The 25675-nt window shown below is 37.4% G+C and overlaps 1 protein-coding gene across 2 annotated transcripts in view; it reads left to right on the forward strand.

Annotated features, from left to right (window-relative positions):
• Nucleotides 1-25210, forward strand: part of LOC148954075 (uncharacterized) — a 200544-nt gene extending 175334 nt beyond the window's left edge. Inside the window, exon 5 of one of the 2 annotated variants that reach the window (XM_089085829.1) lies at nucleotides 24900-25210. In XM_089085829.1, coding sequence (XP_088941955.1) covers nucleotides 24900-25186 — 287 coding nt within the window. In that variant the 3' untranslated portion in view covers nucleotides 25187-25210. Of the gene's footprint in view, nucleotides 1-8871; nucleotides 9223-24899 lie in introns of those variants that run through there. The other variant, XM_089085824.1, reaches the window with a different exon arrangement.
• The last annotated feature ends 465 nt before the right edge of the window (nucleotides 25211-25675 follow it).

Genomic DNA, 25675 nt, shown 5'->3' on the forward strand with positions numbered 1-25675 from the left:
TTTAACACTATGTCTTGTTACTTCCAAAAGCATGTAGATATTGCAATTTCCTTTCAAATGAGCCGTTAAACAGCTCTTTATGACATTCCAGGGCTGCGCTAGCAGTAAAGGAGAAAAAGAGGACACCTCATTGCTACTAAAGCAAAAAAAAAGGATTTTCCTTGTTGTTCAAGCCAGAGGCCTGTAAATTGTCATGAATAGGGTTTTTGGCAATGGTGATTTTGATGGTTTACTTTTGGTCTCGAATAGACGCTATTTTTCTTTTTTTTTGGGGGGGGGGGGTCAGGCTATTTTTCGAAGTTGTCATAAATTGGTTTTCAAAATAACACTTTACTATTATTACTAACCGAGATGGTAGTTACCCTTCCTGAATCAGCTACTAATGGCAATTTCTCTTTATCACCAACCAGTTTTATTTAATGTTTTTTTGTTTGTTCTTTTTTTGGGTTCTATGGGCATTTTGGGTTCGTTCCTTACGTGGTTTGTTATTTTCGATTTGTTTGATACGATATACTTCTCGCTTCTACGTCAGTTAAAACAACTTTCTTGTCCGCTTCGAATATTTTGTTGTTACAGATTAACCAAATCCTCCTTCTACACTAGAAAGATGTTTTAACTTATAATAGAACAGGCCACTTGCTATTTAGACTAGTCCTGTCACGTTTGGCGGTCTATGCTGTTGCTTTTCTTCTAACCGTATATTTCTTTGCGATTCATTATCGTTCATCATTACCTCAGGCATATTTTCCATGTCCTTTGCTTTAACTGTTCGGATTCCTCTTGTCACGTTTGATAGTCAAGTTTTCTTCTTTTTTTTAGCAACCTTTCAAATAATTGCCGCACCTAATATAATTTATAGCATCCCACACTATTGCAGTGAATGTTCTGATAACCATTTAAGAAATTTTTCATAAAAACTAGATCTTGCCCCTGGGACTGGTGAGCAATGTTCAGACATACAATATTATGAATAGTAAAAATACTCTTCCATTAACAGTCACTGCAGTACTGTGGCTATAGGACTCTCCTCCTTCAAAGGAAGATTGAAGTTCGAGTCGTTCTGTAGTAATGTCAAAAATTCATATATTGAGCAAATTTAGGCTGTGAATATTGATAATCTATTATTGTTAATTACAAAAGCGACTATATGTAGTAATTTCCTTAAAATGAGCCATTTAACAGCCCTCTATGATGTTCCAGTGCCCTGCTAGCTGTGGAGAAAAAATGTAAAAAATAGACGGTTTCGATGCAGAATATCGTGGTAGCAGCTTGTGTTAAGAATTTTCATATCTACAACGGCAGAATCAAAGTTTCTTGCTTTCCATATTTAGCATTTTTGACTTTACTTATATTTTTATTGTTTTACTATATCAATTTTGTTAGATCTTTTCAATAGAATGCGCTTTCTTCTCAGAGCATTGTTCTGTAATGTTAAACTTTGATTTATATTATTCAAGGGCCCACGATTAAGAAAGATCACTAGAAAATAGTTGCCATGTTTCAACGAGCTAAAGAAGGATTGAATATGGAATTTAGGGCAGAAACAAGCGCTAAAAACGAATATCTGGTGGCGCATTCAAAATTCATTGCGCCAATGGCAAAAAGGGTGTATCTGCAGAAATAGAAAAAAAAACAAAGATTGGGTATATTTTATTCTGGGGAGCTTTTTTGAGCGCTTTTTTTCTGGTAGAAAATATCTCCATGAGTGCAATTTCAGATCCAATTCCACTAATGAGGGATGTCAAAAGTAGAGGGGGCGTATTATCGCTCCACTGTACTTTTCACATTTACCTTGCCTTAATTTGCGGTTGCAAGCATTAAGAATTTACAAGTTCTTCAACTGATCAACATTACGTGAAAAGCTATACTTTGTGCTATACTAAGCATTTTGCAAGTTCCCTCCCCTCCCCCACCCTAAATTCCCCGATGTGACCTAGATCTTTCTACGCTCGGACACCCTCTTTGTGCTACACTTATGCACCCAGCGAAGTTTTACGGGAGCGCTACCTAGCAATGCGATCTCATTGCACGAACGTCAATATCATCACTTAGTTGATAATCGAAGGTTTTAAAGCCGACAAAGGACTGACTGTCACAGACAAGAAGTATGTAATATAGACGTCTATACTGAAATAATTTTATGGCAATTTAGTGCCGTTTTAGTTGTCCGTCCTCAATCTCTTCCTAAAAATATTTTAATAAAGGTTGCGTAGTTAAATCAGGTTTATTATAATATTTATTGTTGCTTGAAGAAGTTCAAAGAATTAATTTTAATCTATATCATTTGAGTCTATATTGAAAATTTTCCTGGTAAGTGTTTGACAAAGCGCAGTTTTTGCAGAGCTTATGACAGTGAAGAGAATCCTGTGTGGGATAGATTCCAGCACTAACAGTGGACTCAAACAGCTTAAAAATATTCGGATCTTTTTACTCGTTCCATATGTTCCTTCATATTTTGAGCTCAGGGATTCTACGTTGGCTCTTCGAAGCGGTCTTAAGTCTACCGTGGTAGACTCTGTGAGAGAGGCCAGTGGCTTGCGTGAATGGCCTGAAAACCCGAACTTCGAAGAGGAACGTTTCTTGTATGGGTTGTTATCGACTTCATGTCACTGGTTCGTCAAGAGCCACCAGCTGAACATGAAACCGTCGAAAGCAGCCGTGTTGAAAGGGATACCTGAAACAGCAAGTGAAATTCATATCGTGGGTGACAGGTATGACGGACTTGTTGGTCACACTGATCCCGAGGTGGCAGCATATCTTTGAAGGACTGCAGTAGGTGTCACCAGTTACGTGACCGCTGCTCGACAGTCTACTCCTTCTCGACGAGCTCAAAAATTGGAAACTGGACAAAGATTGTTGCAAATATAAAGAGCGAAACAAATTTGATGAAAGCAATTTATTAAACATGGGAAGCTAGTGGACTTGACTGTATAAGCAGCTTATGGCTGTCTGGAGAATTTGAAGACAGGAGAAGAGCTGTATGTTTAAGTCGTGAAGCTGATTCGCTCAGTTTCGAGGAATTTCTGTGTAGCACACATGAGGAAGCGGACACTGAATGGCTCTTGACGCTGCCTTTTGCTTCAGAAACTGCTTTGAAAGGATGACTGTTTATCCTAATGATATTGATGTAGTTGTGATACTAGTGGACCAATTCCCTCGTCTCCTTAACAGTTTTTCTGGGGAAAAGGTTGCCTCAACTCCTCGTGAAGTTTCCAAATTATTATGTCCCCATTGATCTTTTGTTTCAGAGAACAGAGAAGCAAATGTTGAATTCCATAGAGTTTATTCACTGCATTTCGGGATGTGACACAACGAGTTACTTTTTCTCCAAAGGAAAACGGACATTCTTAGCGTCCGACAAAAAGTGCGGTCTGTACATGGAGATTCAGTGTGCAATACAGGAGTTGCGAGATGAGACCTTCACGTAAGCCAGTATGTTCTCCTTCCAAGATGTTGCAAGAAAGCTGATATAAGCGCTTATGAAAGGGATCCTAACCAGTTCTCCCTCAGTGATTTACGAGTACACTTGTACTCTCTAAGAAGGAGCTGAAAGTGTTGCCTCCTACAGAGGGGGTGTTTGTGGAACATTCTAAGCGTTCTTACTATCAGCTTACAATCTAGAATGCCTCATTGATTGCAAGACCGTGTCTGCCAAGCCCTTTAAGTTATGGATGGCAATATTCTGGACAAGATGTTGTTCATGATGTTTCGAACGCTTCCGTCGGGATATTCACGACTCTTTTGTGAGTGTAGCAAATAGTGCACCAAGAACTGTAAATGCCTTCCTGGATTTTGTGATGTTTGTATACTTGTGCCGGAAAGTGTGACTATTTCTGCAGCTGTTTTTTTTTTTTTTTTTTTTTTTTTTTTTTTTTTTTTTTTTTTTGGACGAACTTCTATCGAGGCTAGGATTCAATATCTGTGCACTTTAATTTATTCCAAGTGGCATCTATTTTGATGCCAATAACGGAATGGATTTGCAAAGGAGTTGTCACCTTCCTGTGCAGCCCCGATTGCTCTGTTCCTCCCCCTTTGAATAGAAATCTAATGCAAGTACAGGAAAGTGGGTTTCTAGTGTCACCACTTGGGTAAGTTTTAATAATGTGCAGTTAGGAAGCTAGATATGATTGTGATAACCATTTTTTCTTTTCTCTCTCGGTACATTGTTCTGTTTAACATTCTAAGTTTAAACCTCTCATCTAGGTCGAAAAACAGAAAATATAGCTGATGACGTCATTGATTATGAAAATTAGATGATATCTCCTATGGCGCCCAAAATTTTCGTTGCGTCCGCCTATATTCGTTTTCAGCAACAAATTCTGCCCCTGATAGATTCCTCAAACCTTCTTTAGCTCGTTGAAGCCCGTGATGTTAGAATTTCGTTCGCTGGGTCCCTGATTATGTACTAATTTTATACCACCCATACCCATAATCTTCCCAGGGCTTGCCTGATGGGTTCGTTGGTTGTTTTGCTAAGCTGTTTCTATGTGTTTCTTCAACAGGTTTGGATAGGGATTTCGGCCAAGGCAATAATAATGCTGAACTTTGTGTTTCGATCTGACACCATTTTTAGGGGGAATCAGGCTATTTTCTTTGGTCACAATGAGCCGTGTTTATCTTTTACTAGGTTGCAGATACCGCTGCAACCACTATTTAAAGTTTTTTTCAAAAAGTCTTTAATTTTTTGGTTACTATGGGCCGTTGTTCATTCTTTATTAGGTTGCAGCTAATGCTGCAACCATAATTTTTATGGTTATGTCATATATCACATACAGGAGAGAAGCCTTCGGCATTTTCTTATTTGGATATAGTAAAGAATGAACCCCAGGGAATCAGGCAGCAGAGTCATTCAAATAGGACATCATACCCAATATGACATTAGTCTTGTATATGAAGGCCGAGTTTTTGTCGAAAATTGTATTCTAATTCAGAATTATGTTTGGATACTTATAAAAGCAAATAGGTATGCCAATTCTCTTTCAAATGGGCCCTCAAACACGGGTGTGGCATATTCTTTCCCCCCACTGGAGAATTCCCGCAGCAGAAAATTCCCCGTAGAAAATTCTCGAAAATTCCTCCCGTGAAAATTCTCCTTCGAAAAATTCATCGCTAACTATTCCCCCTGGAAAATTCCTTCCGCGTGTAAGATTGAGCTGCCAAAAGTAAATTAAGACAAACCAAAAGAAGGGATTCTTGAAAATTCTACCTGTATTCCAATATACATATAGAATATAGGGTGTAGAATTAAACAGTTCTTGGTAACAAACTGTCAGTAAGGAGCGACGCTGGCCAGTATTAACTGAAACTCTATAAAACGGAGTTTTTATAGCATTTAATACATCAAAAGCCTTGGCTTTTTGATGTATTAAATCAAAAAGCCAATCACACCATTAGATTCAGCGTATTATAGAACCCTATTTTGGATGTTTCAAGCTACTGTCACCAAAAATATGAAAATTTTAGTTTCTTTCCCCCCCCCAAAAAATGCCACAAGTGTGTTTTCACTTGTTGCTTTTTTCCCAGGGGTAATCCTGTTAAATCTTAGGTTCCAGAAGGTAGAGAGAGGGCTCATTACAACGGAAATTAAAAGTTCTAGAGCCCTTTTAAAGTGACCAAAAAGCGCCACAGGAAAATGGTGTTTTCTGCCATTATGCTGTGTTTTCTGCCACATTACGTAGTTCATGCAAGTAAAGGTAATTACGACAGGAGAATCTTCTGATGAACGCCTTGTGGACGATGCCTAATACTTCTGTGTGAACAAGGCTGGGTGATTTTTTGAAAACTTTCTTTACTTAAGCTTTTGCTTCCTTGATTGGAATAAGGGAATCTATCAATTTTGTATTAGATTTGTTATTTAAATTTAATTAGAAAAAAAATGCCACTTAAAGACACTTCAGATGGGAAACCTTCTGATGTACACCCAGTGGACGATACCAGATCCTTTTTTTGTGAAGAGGGCTTGATAACTTTTTGAAAGCTTTCTTTGCTTAAACCATTGCTTTCTTATCTGCAATTAGGGGCTCTATCAATTTTAATATGATTGGTTCTGATTTAGAGGTATGACTCCTTGTTATTTAAATTTAACTAGAAAAAAAGGTACCTTAAAGGTACTTCAGACGGAAGCCTTCTGATTACACCTAGGGGACGCCTTCTTGATCGTAAGGGGTGAACTGGTATCATTTACTATAGTTGTCGGCGGGGGAATCACGTATAGTGGGAGGAGGACGCCCTCCTCTGTGTTTCCATCCAGTCGGGTAACAAATTTGAGCCGGTAAAATGGTTGGGTGAAGCGCCACTTTACTTTCCCAATTTTTATTAGGTCAATTGGTCTGATAGAACGTAAAATTGATGAAAGAGGATCAGTCTCACTAGGTAAAGACCAAAAAATGGAATAATTTTAATTGCAATATCACCCAAATCAATCGGCAAAAATGGCCCGTCATTTGGTAAAACCCATTGCCTTCCCCCAAAAATTTTAGCTAGTGACGCTTCTGGTTGGAACCAGATGTCCATTGGAAGCAATTACCCATAGTTTTTAGTTCCAGCATGTTATCTCAGTGTATTTCCATCATAGGACATCTTTTCTGCATGTGGGGAATTTCTGTGAGTGGGAATTTTCCGCGGAATGGAAGAAGTTTTCGTGGGAGCAGTGGCGTAGAAGGTCTTGTGACACCCGGGGCGGAATTTCAAATTGTCCCCTCCCCCAACAAACATTTAAAAATTTTCGAGTCATATTTGTTTATCGTAGAAATATACAATTAAAAAAAAGGAATTGAAGTGTTTGAAGTAAGGAGAGAAAGAAAAATCAAATTTCGTGCAGTATAACATTTGTATGTAAATATTTCAAAGCAAATAGCTTACATAAATCTAAGGAAAATACAACATTTTATGCATATTAAAATTATTATTACAATATCAAACAACACCAATATAATTCGTGTTTTATATTAAGTAAGGCTAAAATGGGCAGGGGCTTTTATTATAAACGTTTTAAGAGGAAAAACAAGAATACTCTACGACGAATTTAACAAAATGTACTTTATTTAAAACCAATGTTTTTATTAAGGACCTCTTCTTTCTAACTTTGTTTTCTGCAAACTTAGAAATAGTTTTTTTTTTGCTATATTGTTTTCAATACGTAGCATGGCTAAGTTAGATAGAGTCTGGAAGCTCATATTCAACTATAAACTGGAGTAGTCTCAAAGAACTCCACTTCAGAGCCACTTCTTTAGGAATATTTGTCGCTCGTATAAACCTCCTTAGACGTGGGATTTCATTTAACATATTTCCTGAAGATATTTCTTCGTAATTCTCAACTAAACAGCCCACTAATTTTAGCACTTTAGTTTCTGAACTCTTTAGCAAGTTCCTGGTCTCCAAGATAGCAAACCGAAGTGATATTCCTTCCATGCCTCGGGACCACGTGTTGATTTCTTGTTGAAACGTGTCAGTGCACTCGAACATCGATAATTTTAGTTCTTTTTCCAAAGTTAGACGCTCGTCTGCAGCTTTTTCTCCGGGCATCAGTTTCTTTCTTCTAATATTTCTTCGTTTGGCTAGGGGAATGTCCATCTCATCACAAATACCTTTTGAAAATTCCATTGCCTTTTCCACAATACCATCTCTATTATCATTAAAAAAGGCCTTTAAACACCTCATTTTGATAAGGCACTTTTTGAAACTTATTTCAACAATTTGCTAGTATTTTTGGGTGTGATTGACTTCTTCAAAGGAACTATTCCATAAACATAAAAAGCACAAAAATGAGAAATCCCACATCGAAGGGAACAAGGTTTGCGCTGCTCCTCTAGAGTCGAGAGTTTCTGAAGAGTCACAAAATTTCTCAATGGTATCGACAATCTTCTTAATGCATTTAAACACTGGCTTAACAGCTTCATAATGAGCACTCCACCGGGTTTCTACAAGTCGTTTGACCTAACTTCAACATTTGCCAAGAGGACATCCCATCTGTGTTGCGAGCATGAGAAAAAAACATACCAAAAAACGTCACACAGAAAGGCAGATTTCTGGGGAAATCCCCAAAAACTCGGGAATAGTGGAAGCACTGGTGTTTTCAGACAAAATCTGCCAACAAATTTTACTAGGCCATGCAAACTACCAAGTAGCATTGCTATTATCCTATTGCACGGTGAAGCACAACTTGTGTTTTGACAGCTTTTCTTTGATCAAAAATTATTTTGTATATAAAAATGTTATTTTCAGACAAAATCTGCCAAAAAATTTGAAAACTGCCAAGTAGCATTGCTACTTTGCTACCCCATTTTTTGCACGGTGGGCCCTAATCTTACGTCCTTTTTGGACAAATTTTTGTCATCCCTCCAGGGCTGGTACCAGGGGTGGCACCCCCCCCCCCCCCCTTCGCACCCCCTTCCTATGCTACTGCGTGGGAGGAATTTTTCTGGTGGAATTTTCCGGGGGTAATACGCCTTGCACCTTCAAACAGCTCTCTATGATGTTCAAGTGCTCAGCTATCGAGGAAAGAAAAAAAAGTTAAAAAAAAGAAGACACATCAGTGCTACCCGTGCAAAAAAGTGATTTTCCTTGTTTTTCAAGGCGAGGGGCTTTAAATTTCCTGTATGGGGTTTTCGATAATGGCGGTTCCATATTTTTTCCTCCAGTCCGACGCCATTTCCGAAGGGTTTCAGGTTGTTTTTCGAATGTCATGGGCTGTGGTTCGATTCTTACTAGGTTGTAGCTGTCACTGCGACCATGATGTTGTGCATTGTTTAAAAGAATTTCTTTGACGCATGCATTATTGCTTAGAAATCTTACGTATTTTTTCTCATCTAAGCTTGTTTTTTCCCATTTAATCTATGAATCTGGATTTATAGTGTTTTTTTTTTGTTGTAGGTGAATTTGGTTATCAAGATGAATCAGCTCCAATTATTATTGCAACTGAAGATGGAAGGACTTTGTACAAATGTGCTACATGTGGCAGAGAGTACCAAGTAAAATCAACTCATAAAAGACATGTGAGGTATGAATGCAGCGGGAAAAGACCCTTCCAGTGCCCGATTGAGGAGTGTTGTAAAAATTTTGCGAGAAACTTTCATGTGAAAAACCATATTTTGACTGACCATCCAGATTTTGTTGCTAGTGCAGATGAATGGTATGGCGATAACATTTCTGGTCAACGCAGAAAGAATTTTGAAAAAAATTAGAACTTAGAATGAATTTAGGAAAACTGCTAGAAATAATGGATTTTGATGCGAAGAAAAATTGTATGTGGATATTCTACAATTTATCTGAATTTGTCTCAAGATATTTTATCGATTAAAGTAATTTTTTAAGATGTTACTGCTTTTTTAAGTATGCATACGGGTTGCTAGCCCTACTCATGTTAATTACTGCTCATAAGTTCATTGTGGAAACTCATTGTAGAATAATGTAGCAGTAATTTTTGGTGTCTTGAATACTGTTTTGTCGAGTCCACTTCCATCATATCGTCATATCCCTAAAAGGGTGTAATTTATCTTTTTGAGGGACAGAACATGAAAAAGATTTTTTATTGAGTATTTATTCACGTCTCAAATTTTCAAATATATATTTACTTCATAGGAGTTAGGGAATATCAGCCATGATAGTAGAGAGAAGATGAGTTTTATAATTTAGATGAGTTTTATTAATTTTATATCGAGTTTTATAGTTTTAGTATCGCAAAGGTAATAATTTACTTTATGTTTCATTTATTATTTGTAATACTCGTTATTAGCTTATTATTAAATTATAAATATTTATTAAAAACCGATTGCTTAAGACTAATATTAATATTTAATAGAAAAATGTAACTTTTAAAAATATTTATATTTAAATTTATTCTGTGTTTCTAAAATTTATTCTATGCTCTATTATTTCATTTTCTATGAAAATTTGTGTTGTAAATATAACAATAATTTGTTGTAAATTTATGATTTTAGCTCTACGAATTATCGTGTATACTAATGCAGTTACAAAACTAGATAACAAATATGTTTCGCAGAAGTCATATTTATGTTACGGTGAATGTCCGTAATTGGTGAATATTGAAATTCACCGTTGAATATCCGAAATATCTTTTTTTTTCTCCTTGGATTCGGTCAACGTTGCCTGTCAACTTTTTCAATTTAATGCAAGGTTTGATGATGTCAGGTTAGGTTGGATACTGGTTTCGGTAATTGCTGGCGCCAAATTAAAGAAAACCCTATCTAAGCAAACTTAAGGCAAAATGGCACCAAATAGCTTAAGAAGGTGAAGCTTTTCTTTGAAATTTAGTTGACTTCGGGAATTAACAGATTGTTAATGCTTGAACTTTAACGGACCAAAAACACCGTATTTATATAATTAGTTTTGCATTTTTTTTTATGGTTTACCGTGGCATCACCGGTAAAAACGTGACACATGCCTTAGGTCTCCATGACTTACGAAAAATAAGTGAGAAGAACGGGTTTAATTTGAATAAAGCAGTGTTTAACTTTAAATACAACAACAATAAAACATTAAATAATAGAAAAAAATCCGGATATTTCGGCTATTATATTTCGGCATATCCGAGAGCCTTTCTCAATGTAAAAAAAAGAAAAACTTTAAGTAAGAAAAAACTGATTTTAAAAGTAAATCCATCTAAAAGAAGCGACAATTAAACAAACAAAAAACTTAATAAATAAATACAATTCACATTACAAGTAACTTCCAGAACTGGTGCTACTCAACTGAACAAGATAAAACGAGTGCATATTCGGGTTGCAGCGGTAGCTAGCAACCTAGTAAGAGACGATCTCGCCCAATGCTAAGAAATGTAATAACCCATAACTCCTAAAATAGAGTCAGATCAAAACAAAAAGTTCATTATTAGAACCGCCTTGTTCAAAACCCTTAAATAGGAAACTGACTTACCCTTGGTTTGAACAACAAAGAAATATATTGGCTTGAAAACAATAAAAGTGGCAGCTACTACAGCATTCTGCCTAAACGGCGTCTTTTTTTTTCATTTAACACAGATAGCTTGGCACTGGAACATCATAGAGAGTTGTTCAATGGTTCATTTTAAATGAAATTACTAGATCTAGTACCATTTGTATTAATTTTTTTTTATTTTAAACAGAATCAATTTTTTCACTAAGAACTGCATTTTTATGACCAATCTGGATGAATGATGTTATAAACGTAGGTAGTAATTTTATATGACGTAATAAGAGAATGCAATATTTATACACGCTTATCTTTCGACAAGATAACACAAGAAATACATATTGGATCGCTTAATCAGGACTATGTAAGTTTCAACGGATATAGCTGAAACCTAGTAAAGAAATAACTACAGCGCATAGTGACTAAAAATAAGATAATACAAGCATCTTTTGAAATGTTGCTTATCTGGGGTATGGTGCCATACTGAGGAGATTGTGCCATGCTATTTCAACTAAGCAAAAGCGATAGGCTTTTGTCACTTTAAGTGAACCAATAGTCAATAAGGGAATTAAGATTTTAAATAATCACCAGGGGACTATAATACCCACCAGACCAAAACCATTTGCTTCAGTGATAGCCAACAAGATGATTATTTTGCAACAGAATATTTAACTTAATTTCAATTTCTTACATTTTTGCCTCAGTTGCTTTTGTGCTCTAATTGAAGTAACTAATAGCTTCTTTTCCCTACGTGGATAAGTTGCGCCAACTGTATTTCATTGGTGGTGGTTTTATTTGTTTTTAGTTTTAATTTGTTTTTTTTATCTTATTCTTCTTGTGTCTCTCTTGTGCTGAAGACGCCTAGTTTGATGCAAGTGAAATATCTGCATTGTTTTAGTTTTTCATCTTTTCTCTCTACTGGCCGCAGTGTCGTTTATAGTTTTTTCTCTCTTTTTTAATTTTTTGTCATTGCCGGCCAGTTCGGCTTAAGATATTTCAGAAATAATGTGCCGATCAAAAATTGTACCCGGCTGCATAGATTTGCTTGATGTTTATGACACGGGTCTTGACTACTGGCTGATAACACCTTATGTGGAACCATCAGAAAATCTATGGCAATTTATTACATCAGGCAAAATAAATACTGAGACACAAGCTCGATTTATTTTCTTCGAGATTGTAGTAGCAGTAATAAAAATGCACTATTTGGATATTTTGCATAAGAATATTAAAAGCGAAAATGTTATCATTTACGAGAAAAGCAATAAGACAAATACGGCTAAACTTGTCGACTTTGGGTCTGCAACTTTTTTTAAATCATAGGCAGCGCAATCGCGCTGTCTAAGTAAAGAACAATGTTGGCAAAATGTATTATTTTTTTCCTTTAGACCAGGGCACTTCGTATCGAAGTTGTCGTAGAAACTTTGAAAAGGGTTCATTCGATTGGAAATTGGAGTGGCTTGTGCCCTTTTTAATAGTTGAAAGTGATTGGAAGGCAACTAACACCCCTTCCATGCCCACCATTTCCCCAAACACATCCAATCAAAATTTTGAGATAGCCATTTTGTTCAACGTCACACAACCCTCAGGGCAAGGGTTTTAAGTTGTGCCCTGGGGGCATATAAGGTTTTTATAGAAGGCGTTGTCGTAGAAACTTTATAAAAGGCTCATTTGATTGGAAATTCAAAGGGCTAGTGCCCTTTTTGATAGTCGAAAGTGATTGGAGGGCAACTAGCCCCCCCCCTACGCCCATCCTTTCCCCAAACACATCCAATGAAAATTTTGTGATAGCTATTTTGTTCAGCGTAGTTGGTTTTCAGATAGAAAATATGTTTTCGAGAAGGACACTCCCCTACAACCATCAGGGCAAGGGTTTTAATTTATGCCCTTTGGGCATATAAGGTTTTTATAGAAGGCGTTGTCGAAGAAACTTCAAAAGGGGCTCATTCGATTGGAAATTCAAAGGGCTAGTACCCTTTTTAATAGTCTAAAGTGATTGGAGGACAACTAGCCCCCCCCCCACACGCCCATCATTCCCCCAAACACATCCAATCAAAATTTTGAGATAGCCGTTTTGTTCAGCTTACTTGATTTCCAGATAGAAAATATGTTTTCGAGTAGGACAATCCGCCACAAACATCAGGGCAAGGGTTTTAAGTTATGCCCTTTGGGCATATAAGGTTTTTATAGAAGGCGTTGTCGTAGAAACTTCAAAACAGGCTCATTCGATTGGAAATTCAAAGGGCTAGAGCCCTTTTTAATAGTCGAAAGTGATTGGAGGGCAACAAGCCCCCCCCAACGCCCATCATTCCGCCAAACACATCCAATCAAAATTTTGAGATAGCCATTTTGTTCTGCATAGTAGATATCCAGATAGAAAATATACAACCCTCAGGGCAAGGGTTTTAAGTTATGCCCTGGGGGCATATAAGGTTTTTTATAGAAGGCGTTGTCGTAGAAACTTCAAGAAAGGCTCATTCGATTGGAAATTCAAAGGGCTAGTGCCATTTCTAGTTGGCGAAAGTACTGGGAGGGGACCTAGCCCCCCCCCCACGCCCATCAGTTACCCCCGCGCATCCACTCAAAATTGCTAGATAGCAATTTTATTCAGCGTAGTTGATTTCCAGATAGAAAATATGTTTTTGAGGAGGACACTCCCCCACAACCATCAGGGCAAGGGTTTTAGGTTATGCCCTTTGGGCATATAAGGTTTTTATAGAAGGCGTTGCCGTAGAAACTTCAAAAGGGGATCATTCGATTGGAAATTCAAAGGGCTAGTTCCCTTTTTAATAGTCAAAAGTGTTTGGAGGACAACTAGCCCCCCCCCCCTCACGCCCATCATTCCCCCAAACACATCCAATCAAAATTTTGAGATAGCCGTTTTGTTCAGCTTACTTGATTTCCACATAGAAAATATGTTTTTGAGGAGGACACTCCCCCACAACCATCAGGGCAAGGGTTTTAAGTTATGCCCTTTAGGCATATAAGGTTTTTATAGAAGGCATTGTCTTAGAAACTTCAAAACAGGCTCATTCACTTGGAAATTCAAAGGGCTAGAGCTCTTTTTAATAGTCGAAAGTGATTGGAGGGCAACAAGCCCCCCCACGCCCATCATTCCGCCAAACACATCCAATCAAAATTTTGAGATAGCCATTTTGTTCAGAATAGTAGATTTCCAGATAGAAAATATACAACCCTCAGGGCAAGGGTTTTAAGTTATGCCCTGGGGGCATATAAGGTTTTTATAGAAGGCGTTGTCGTAGAAACTTCAAAAAAGGCTCATTCGATTGGAAATTAAAAGGGCTAGTGCCCTTTTGAATAGTCGAAAGTGATTGGAGGGCAACTAGCCCCCCCCACGCCCCTCCTTCCACCAAACACATCCAATCAAAATTGTGAGATAGCCCTTTTGTTCAGCATCGTCGATTTACAGATTTAAACTTTCTTTTTGAGGAGGACAATCCCTGACAACACTCGGAGCTAGGGTTGTAAGTTATGGCCTGGGAGCATATAAGGTTTTTATAGTATGTGTTGTCATAGAAACTTCAAAAAAGACTCATTTGATTGGAAATTCAAAGGGATAGTGCCCTTTTAATAGTTGAAAGTGATTGGACGGTAACTAACCCCCCTCTCACGCCCACCTTTTCATAGGCAGCGCGCTAGCGCTGCCTATGAAAAGGTGCTAGGGTCCTCAGGGTAAGGAACGATGGTTTTAAGAACGATGTAGGTAAAGAACGATTTGGGCACAATGTGTTGTTTTTTTTCTCCATACCCGGGCACTTCGTATCGAAGGAATCGTCGTAGAAACTTCGAAAAGGGCTCATTCGATTGCAAATTGGAATGGCTAGTGCCGTTTCTTATAGTCGAAAGTGATTGGAGGGCAACGAGCCCCCCCCCCGCGCCCATCATTCCCCTAAACACATCCAATCAAAATTTTGAAATAGCCATTTTGTTCAACGTAGTTGATTTCCAGATAGAAAATATATTTTTGAGAAGGACACTCCCCCACAACCCTCAGGGAAAGGGTTTTAAATTATGCCCTGGGGGCATATAAGGTTTTTATAGAAAGTGTTCTCGTAGAAACTTCAAAACGGGCTGATTCGATTGGAAATTCAAAGGCTAGTACCCTTTATAATAGTCGAAAGTGATTGGAGGGCAACTAGCCCCCCCCCCACGCCCATCATTTCCCCAAACACATCCAATAAAAATTTTGAGATAGATATTTTATTCAGCGTAGTTGATTTCCAGATAGAAAATATGTTTTTGAGGAGGACACTCCCCCACAACCATCAGGGCAAGGGTTTTAAGTTATGCCCTTTGGGCATGTAAGGTTTTTATAGAAGGCGTTGTCGTAGAAACTTCGAAAGGGGCTCATTCGATTGGAAAGTCAAAGCGCTAGTACCCTTTTTAGTAGTCGAAAGTGATTGGAGGAAAACTAGCCCCCCCTCCCCTCACGTCCATCATTCCCCCAAACACATCCACTCAAAATTTTGAGATAGCCGTTTTGTTCAGCTTACTTGATTTCCACATAGAAATTATGTTTTTGAGGAGGACACTCCCCCACAACCATCAGGGCAAGGGTTATAAGTTATGCCCTTTGGGCATACAAGGTTTTTATAGAAGGCATTGTCTTAGAAACTTCAAAACCGGCTCATTCGCTTGGAAATTCAAAGGGCTAGAGCTCTTTAATAGTCGAAAGTGATTGGAGGGCAACAAGCCCCCCCCCACGCCCATCATTCCGCCAAACACAACTAATCAAAATTTTGAGATGGCCATTTTGTTCAGCCTAGTAGATTTCCAGATAGAAAATATACAACCCTCGGGGCGAGGGTTTTAAGTTATGGCCTGGGGCATACAAGGTTTTTATAGATGGGGTTGTCGTATGAAAGTAAACAATGTCTCATTAGTTGGGAAATTCAAAATCATAGTACAATTTTGAATAGTCGACAGTTACGCGCGATTACATCGCCCCCCCCCCCACGCCCATCAGTTACCTACCCCCATCCAATCAAAAGTTTGAGATAGCCATTTTGTTCAGCGTTGACGATGTCCGGATAGAAAACATCTTTTTGAGAAGTAAACTCCCCGAGAACCCTCCGAGCAAGGGTTTTAAGTTATGGCCTGGGGGCATATAAGGTTTTTATAGAATGTGTTGTCATAAAAACTTCAAAAAAGGCTCATTTGATTGAAAATTCAAAGGGCTAGTGCCCTTTTTAATAGTTGAAACTGATTGGACGGTAACTAACCCCCCTCTCACGCCCACCTTTTCATAGGCAGCGCGCTAGCGCTGCCTATGTACAGGTGCAAGGGTCCTCAGGGTAAGGAACGATGGTTTTAAGAACGATGTAGGTAAAGAACGATGTGGGCACAATGTGTTGTTTTTTTTTCTCCATACCCGGGCACTTCGTATCGAAGGAATCGTCGTAGAAACTTCGAAAAGGGCTCATTCGATTGGAAATTGGAATGGCTAGTGCCGTTTCTTATAGTCGAAAGTGATTGGAGGGCAACGCGCCCCCCCCCCCCCCGCGCCCATCATTCCCCAAAACACATCCAATCAAAATTTTGAGATAGTCATTTTGTTCCGCGTATTTGATTTCCAGACAGAAAATATGTTTTTGAGGAGGACACTCCCCCACAACCCTTAAGGTTTGGGTTTTAAGCTAAGTCCTGGGGGCAAATTATGTTTTTATATAAGACGTTGTCGTAGAAACTTCAAAGCAGGCTCATTCGTTTGGAAATTCAAAGGCTATTGCCCTTTTTAATAGTCAAAAGTGATTGGAGGGCACCTAGCCCCCCCCCCACGCCCATCATTCCCCCAAACACATCCCATAAAAATTTTGAGATAGACATTTTGTTCAGCGTAGTTGATTTCCAGATAGAAAATATTTTTTTGAGGAGGACACTCCCCCACAACCATCAGGGCAAGGGTTTTAAGTTATGCCCTTTGGGCATGTAAGGTTTTTATAGAAGGCGTTGTCGTAGAAACTTCGAAAGGGGCTCATTCGATTGGAAAGTCAAAGCGCTAGTACCCTTTTTAGTAGTCGAAAGTGATTGGAGGAAAACTAGCCCCCCCCCTCACGTCCATCATTCCCCCAAACACATCCAATCAAAATTTTGAGATAGCCGTTTTGTTCAGCTTACTTGATTTCCACATAGAAATTATGTTTTTGAGGAGGACACTCCCCCACAACCATCAGGGCAAGGGTTATAAGTTATGCCCTTTGGGCATACAAGGTTTTTATAGAAGGCATTGTCTTAGAAACTTCAAAACCGGCTCATTCGCTTGGAAATTCAAAGGGCTAGAGCTCTTTAATAGTCGAACGTGATTGGAGGGCAACAAGCCCCCCCCCACGCCCATCAGTCCGCCAAACACATCTAATCAAAATTTTGAGATGGCCATTTTGTTCAGACTAGTAGATTTCCAGATAGAAAATACACAACCCTCAGGGCAAGGGTTTTAAGTTATACCCTGGGGGGACATAAGGTTTTAAAAGAATGCGTTGTCGTAGAAACTTCAAAACAGGCTAATTCGATTGTAAATTCAAAGGGCTAGTGCCCTTTTTAATAGTCGAAAGTGATTGGAGGGCAACTAGCCCCCTCCCCACGCCCATCATTCCCCCAAACACATCCCATCAAAATTGTGAAATAGCTATTTGGTTCAGCATAGTTGATTTCCAGATAGGAATTATACTCTTAGGGAGGACATTTCCTTACAACCTTCTGGGCAAGGGGTGTAAGTCGTTGCCTAAGGGTACACATAGTTTTTATAGACAGTATTGTCGTAGAAACTTCAAACTCTTTCCATTGGAAATTCAAAGGGCTAGTGTCCTTTTTAATAGTTGGAAGTGATTGGAGGGCAACTAGCCCCCCCCCCCCTCATGCCCATTATTCCCCCAAACACATTCAATCGAAATTTTGAGATAGCCATTTTGTTCAGCGTAGTTGATTTCCAGACAGAAAATATATTTTAGAGGATAGTAGGCCTACTCCCCCACAGCCCTCAGGGCAAGGGTTTTAAGTTATGCCCTGGGCACATATAAGGTTCTTATAGGAGGAGTTTTCGTAGAAACTTCAAGAAAGGATAATTTGATAGGAAATTCAAAGGGCTAGTGCCCTTTTTAATAGTCGAGTATGATTGAAGGGCAAATAGCCCCCCCCCCCACGCCCATCATTCCCCCAAACACATCCAATCAAAATTTTGAGATAGCCATTTTGTTCAGCGTAGTTGATTTCCAGATATAAAATATGTTTTTGAGGAGGATAATCCCCCACAACCCTCAGGGCAAGGGTTTTAAGTTATGCCCTGTGGGCATATAAGGTTTTTACAGAAGGCGTTGTCGTAGAAACTTAAAAACTGGCTCATTCGTTTGGAAATTCAAAGGGCTAGTGCCCTTTTTAATAGTCGAAAGTGATTTGAGGGCAAATAGCCCCCCCCCCAATGCCCATCATTCCCTCAAACACATCCAATTAAAATTTTGAGATAGCCATTTTGTTTAGCGTAGTTGATTTCCAGATAGAAAATATGTTTTTGAGGAAAGTACTCCCCACAGCCCTCAGGGCAAGGGTTTTAAGTTATGCCCTGGGGGCATATAAGATTCTTATTGGAGGCGTTGTCGTACAAACTTCAAAAAAAGCTAATTCGATTGGAAATTCAAAGGGCTAGTGCCTTTTTTAATAGTCGAAAATGATTGGAGGGCAACTAGCCCCCCCCCCTCCCACGCCCATCATTCCCCCAAACACATCCAATAAAAATTTTGAGACAGCCATTTTGTTCAGCGTAGTTGATTTCCAGATAGAAAATATGTTTTTGAAGAGGATACTCTCCCACAGCCCTCAGGGCAAGGGTTTTAAGTTACGCCCTTTGGGCATATAAGGTTTTTATAGAAGGCGTTGTCGTAGAAACTTCAAAAAAGCTAATTCGATTGGAAATTCAAAGGGCTAGTGCCCTTTTTAATAGTCGAAAGTGATTGGAGGGCAAATAGCCCCCCCCCTCCCACGCCCATCATTCCCCCAAACACATCCAAACAAAATTTTGAGATAGCCATTTTGTTAAGTTTAGTTGAATTCCAGATAGAAAATATGTTTTGAGGAGGAAACTTCCCCACAACCTTTAGGGCAAGGGTTATAAGTTATGCCCTGGGGGCATATAAGGTTTTTATTGAAATCTTTGTCGTACAAACTTGAAAAAGGGCTCATTTGATTTGAAATGCAAAGGGCTAATACCTTTTAATAGTCGAAAGTGATTAGTGATATTTTTTGTTGTTGTTGTTGTTCAGACCAGGGCACTTCGTATCGAAGGTGTAATCGATAAATAAATGAAACCCAAAACGAACAGAAATTACAATAATTAACTCAATCAAACTGAAAACGAGTAAATATTATTATAACTTGGGTGCAAAACCCCTATCCCTTCGCAAGGCCAGAACAAAATTTGCACTTTACTGAAAAAATACAAATGAATGTGCATTGTCAGTTTAATATACATATACTGATATTTAGCAATCAAAATGTTAATATCATTTGATTTATTAAAGTTATAAAAGTAAAAACATTTATATTTTTTCAGTGAAGTGCAATTTTTTTCTGGCCTTGGGAAGACATAGGGGTTTTGCGCCCAACTTATGTTAGTTTCCGCTCGTTTTGAGTTTGACTCAGTTATTTATTGTAATTTCTGTTCGTTTTGTGTTTCATTTATTTATCGAGGCTGATTTGTGGTTATTTCACGCTTGGTAGATTATTTGATTTTATTTTTGCTCATTTTTTGTTTAATGGAGTTCTTTACTTTTCTTTGAAAAACTTATTTTGTGAATTTTTTTTTTTTTTAATTAATCACATAACAAGGCCCTTGAGGTTGAAACAATCCCCAGAGGGTAGGTTTTAAACTATGCCCAGGGAGTATTTAAGGGTTTTATGGAAGGGAAGGTTGTTTAACTTTGGAAGAGGCTCAGTCTTTCTCTCCAAAAAAGACTATATCAATACAAAATGAACAGAAATTAATTAACAAAATTTCTTCAACAAAACAAGTTTTTAAAAAAATTAAAGAACTTCATTAAACCAAAATGAACAAAAATAGAATCAAATAATCTACCAAGAATACAACTACCACAAATCAGTATCAAAAAATAAATGAAACCCAAAACAAACAGAAATTAAAGTAAGTCAAACTCAAAACGGGCAGACATTAATGTGTAGGGTTCTAAACCCCAAGTTTTCTAAAAGCCAGAACATAATTGTTACTTTACTGAAAAAATTCTTTTAAATTGTTTCACTTTTCTAACTTTAAAAAATCAAAAATCAATCACGATTTTAAGGAATAAATATCAGCATATGTATATTAAACTGACAATGCAGATTTTTTTTTCAGTAAATTCATTTGAATTTTTTTCAGTAAAGTATAATTTATATTCTGGCTTTTAGAAAACTTGGGGTTTAGAACCCTGCTCATATTAATTTCTGCTCGTTTTGAGTTTGACTCTGTTATTTATTTTAATTTCTGTTTGTTTTGAGCTTCATTTATTTATTGATAGTAGTTGTAGTTAGTACTTATTTATAGTAGTTGTATTCTTGGTAAATTATTTGATTCCATTTTTGTTCATTTTGGTTTAATTCGAGTTCTTTATTTTTTTTAAAAAGCTTATTTTGTTGAAAAAGATTTTTTAATTAATTACATAAAGGATCGATATAGCTTCATATTAAAAGACGATCACTAGAGACACAAACCATTGCATATACTGGACTTATTTCGCTGCCTAATTCTTTGAAGTTTGTCTCATACTATTCTAAAGAAAAAAGCCGTATGTTTTTTCCTTATTGTGTATCAGGTTTATTACAATAAACCTGGATTGCAGCGGGAGCGAGCAATCTAGTAAGAGCCGATATTGTCCCATACTAAGAAATACAATAACCCATACCTCCTAAAAACAGAATTAGATAGAAACATAAAGTACACTATTAGAATCGCCTTGTCTAAAACCCCTTTTCAAGAAACTTGCCGTCTCTTGGCTTGAATAACGAGGAAAATACATTGGCTTGAAAAATAAAAATAGTGGTTGCAACCACAATATTCTGCATCGACAGCATATTTTTTATCTTTACGTTTTTTTTTTTTTTTTTGGTCTCCTCAGCTAGCCGGGCACTGGAACATATAGAGAGCTGTTTAGTGACTCATTTGAAAGGAAATTGCTACATCTAGTGTCTTTTTTAATTGACACATTTTTAAAATAGAAGATCGATATAGTTCGTTATAAATAGGGATTATGAAAGTTAAATCTGTATCAAGGTTGTAGAGAAGGCTGAAATTTTTACATAAAGGATTAGTACTGTTAATTTTAAAAGTGATATATGTAAGTTTCATCGGCATCAATGATGTAGGGATATCTGAAACCTAGTTAAGAATAAACCACAGCATATACTGGTGTCACTTAGCTGCTTGATTCTCTGAGGTTCGTCGTTTACTTTCCAAATAAGAAAAGGCCATAGACTTTTTCCTGTTTGTTATCATTTATTGTAAATCATGGTTGCAGCAGTTGCTGCAACCTAGTAATAGTGCACAAAAAGGGAACTTTTCTCTTAACAATCTTTATTCTCTTAGATTTATCCGCTGATTGCTAAAAGGACAGTTACCTTCTGTGACTCTCCCCTCCTCTTAACAATCTTTATCCTCTTAGATTTATCTACTGATTGTTAAGAGGAGAGGTATCTTTTGTTCGCTGTAAACACTTGTTTTTGTCTTGTTCAGTTGAGTAACTTCAGTTTTGGAAGTTGTCTATAATGTGAGTTGTATTTATTTGTTTTTTTATTTATTTTTTTTTCAGTTGTCGCTTTTTTTAGATGGTTTTACTTTAAAAATTTTTTTCTTGCTTAAAGTTTTTTTTCTGTTGAGAAAGGCTCTCGCATATAAAGCCAAAATATTCGGATTTTTTTATTATTTAATGTTTTGTTGTTTCATTTAAATTAGACCAATTCTTTATTTAAATTAAGCTAGTTTTTCTCTCTTTATTCTCGTAAATGCAAAAAGCGATGTGGTCAAGAAATTATTAACTCCATGATTTTGAAAGAATGGGAAGAAAAATCAGAGAAAATTACAGTTTTTAGGTGTAGATAGACCTAAGGTCGAAAATAGACCTATTCAGGTGTAGATAGACTAAGGAACGTAAAAAAACTCTTTGGGTTTAATGTCCTTGGTACCTAAGGGAATCAGCAGATAGCTGTGATAGGATAGCCCCTCAGAAAGACGGCTTAATTTTCACCAATCAAAACTGTTTTTTTATTTCTCAGTTCGAGGTCACTCTCTGTCAACAAGATTTAGACTGTGATGCACAGAACAGTTTTCAGTTTTGTTAAAGTACATCATATCCCTATGAATTATAATAAACTGCAGATAATATATGTTTTTGGGAGCTCCTTACACTTTTTCTCCAATACCGCCACACCAGCAAAGGTTTCCTGAAGTGTCTTAATTCGGAAAAATTGGTTATTTAAATAAATAATAATAATAATCTTTATTCATTCCCTTTATCTCACTGCAATGGCATGAGTATCGTCAAACAAAAACACAAAAAAAAAGCTTTTTCAGAGTTGCCAACCTTGTTTTGTTGGCATGGGTCTCTGGATTAAACAGAGGCAGAATATATCGGTGTGTTGAGGACTTCAGGATGTCAGCTCCAAACTTCTTCAGCATTTCATGCCTCCTTTCATCCAGGATTGGGAGCTTGAGTTCGCTCAAACTTTGTTCACAGTTTTTGTAATTTGTCCCAAGAACTATTTTGCAGGCTCTCTTCTGAACTGTTTACAGATGGTTTCTGTGTTTCTCTGTAAGCAACGGGTGCCATACAGAACAGCCGTACATTATTACGGGCATGAATTAAGTTTTATAGCACGAAAGAAGGAGTTTCTTTGTCATTCCAAACCTTCTGAGATTTGCGAAGGATTTTTAGAAAACCAGCAATGTGATGCCACATCAAGTGATGATCTTCTGAGATTTGCGAAGGATTTTTAGAAAACCAGCAATGTGATGCCACATCAAGTGATGATCTCTCGTTCGGAGAATACTCCTAGATCTAGGAGTAGAATTGCTTCGTCTTGTTATTTAATATAGTGTCATCTACTCTTAAACATTTTAGATTTCAGAGTAGTGTTCTCAAAAATTATGTTCTTAGACAAATGAAAAAGACCTGTGGCTGATCTATAGAAATTGTTGGTTAACTTAAGTGGGGTATTTTAAACTAATAACGCACGGAGATAAAGCAAGTTACTTCAATTTCAAGGCTACTATATTTATCCATGGCAAAGAAAAATATCAACTGGAGTAGTGATTCTTTTTATGATAATGAAACAATATGCAAAGACAAATTGAAGACAGTTATGTGGTATTATTGCTATTATTCTGGAATCAAGGGGAGGAGGATTTCCGGAAATGGGACAGCTAGGGAATATCATGCAGAACTATACTAAAAATCAAGATACTTTCTGAAAAAAGGACCAATACCCCCTCCATTTTACATGTATATTGTATAAGTTCTAGAGTGTGCTGTTGCACGAAGACCGCTAGATTTTATAACGCTCAAATTCCCCCTCCCCTCCTCGCAGAGTTTGGGACGGCTTAGTGGTGTTAACTTCTGTTTGTAAAACAAAACAAAAAACAAAGTATTTCACCATAAGAGCTTTTTTTTGCTCAGCGAATCTTCTCTGGAAATTCAAAGCAAGTATGATTTCAGCTGCAATAGCTTTTTCGAAAAATATTATTTGCCTTCAAATACGTCTTAGATGGCTTGATTCGGATCGTTCTGAATTTCGTTTTTTCATAGATGACTTGAGTCTGACCGGTCTGAATTGTTTTCATTCAGTTCTGACTTTGATCTATTGGTATACTTCGATGTAACAGGGTAGCTCTTTAAATTCATATTTCTTCTCTGTCAGTTTAAAGGATCGATTTTTCAACATATGCTTTTTATCAACGTATATGATTTTCTGGTGACAGCTTTAAGCTATTTATTTGCTGTTTGTCTGTTTTTGGGTTGGCTTTCAAGTTGTTTCTGCTCTTATGGTTTTTCTTATTTTTATATATTGTCACAGCGAGGGTAACCTTTTGGTGGTTTTTGAAGAAACACCTACCACTAACCTTTTCATTAATGGCTAAAACGCTCATTTTCTCATTTTTTTTTTCTTTCTTTTTAAGGCTAAGCAACAGTTTTGGTGGTGTTGGTGGTGGTTTAGCACGCGCCATGTTGGGTTCAGATACCCCCCCCCCTGAAATACAAAATGTAGTAAATGTTCTAAAATTGTACTTTTTGTTTGCATGATGACAATAGAAAGAAAAATGTTTACAAAGTTGACAGATCTGCTGTTGATAAAAAAAAATGACGTGGTAGGTATAGCCTTTTCGTCAAAAATTTGTGTTTAATATTTATTGGTGTATCCCATACGTGGACTTATTTTACAGGCCGACTTATTTTAAAAACGTATTAATTTGTTTGCCTAGCCTACAAACTATACACTCTAGATTGAATTTATAGATTATTCTTGATTTATATATTTTCGAACTATTCAGTCTCACATTTCAGATTTCCTACATATTTCCTTTAAGTTCACTGAATTTACAGAGCTGCAACAGTTATTCGTCTATAGATGCCTTTGCAAAATTTGCCTGCTGTCTGTTCTAAAAAAAAGTTTGCTAATTTTGCTTTTGTGTCTCTCTTAGTTCTTATTCTTGTTTATGCCTTGCGGGTTGTCTAAATAAGATGAAGGAAATAAACAGACATGTTTGACAAAAGTATTATGCTACTTTATTTGTCCTAACCAATATGCTTCATATGCTTCATATTCAATTTATAGATTCTCAGATCATTTAGATTCGTTCTTTAAATTTTGCATGTTATTTGTTTAAGTTCATTGAATTTATATAGCCATATATATTATTTACTCAGGGGCCCTTCTACAGCATTCAATTTTCTGCCTAATGTAGACATGGAGACTAATGTTGCTTCTTTTTTAAGGTGATGACGAAAATCCTCCGATTATTATGACAAATTCAAGTGGTCATGTTTGTTTCCAATGCTCAGCTTGCAGTAAGAAGTACAGTTCCAAATCTGCTTATAGGAGGCATTCAAGATACGAGTGCGGAGGGAAGATGTTGTTTCAGTGTCCGGTGAAAGCTTGCAACAGAAAATTTGCAAGAAACATTTATGTGAGGAATCACATTATCTCGTATCATCCAGAATTCAAAGGTGATGTCGATGGTTGGTTTGGGGTTGTCCAATCAGCCAAAGGTAGATTAAGATAAACGACTTTAGTCCGAGCCATTTCATGTAGCTTGGCAACCCGAATTAAAAACCTGTCATGTATATTAACTCTGAAGGATTCAGTCGTATGTTTTGCTACAAAGTTTATATAGACTATTGACACAGAGTTTAGATTCACCTAGATAGGGGGGGGGGCTTGACACTTGCGCCAATAAAACCGTATTGTTTTTTAGACCTTTCAGACTGTTTCAAAGTAGAACCCTAGGTTCCGGGAAATAGGATGGGTGATCCTCCTCTGAGCTTTGTCCAGGAGGGGTTTTGCCCCCCCCCCTGGCCTCCCGTACTCTATGCCTATGGGCTAGTTCGTACCGGCGAGATGCTACCCGTAGCCAATTGAGATAATGGCCCATACACTTGTTTCTCAATCTGAGGGTCACGATTCCATATCTATGGGGTTGTTGTCGGTCAAGAAAAATTAAGTACTTATGTTTTGAATAATCTCCCCCCTCCCCTCTACCCGGTTGTGGATT

This window comes from Artemia sp. Qi Xiang Cuo, chromosome 3 (assembly GCF_049724085.1).
Source record: "Artemia sp. Qi Xiang Cuo chromosome 3, ASM4972408v1, whole genome shotgun sequence".
Classification (NCBI taxonomy): Eukaryota; Metazoa; Arthropoda; class Branchiopoda; order Anostraca; family Artemiidae; genus Artemia; species Artemia sp. Qi Xiang Cuo.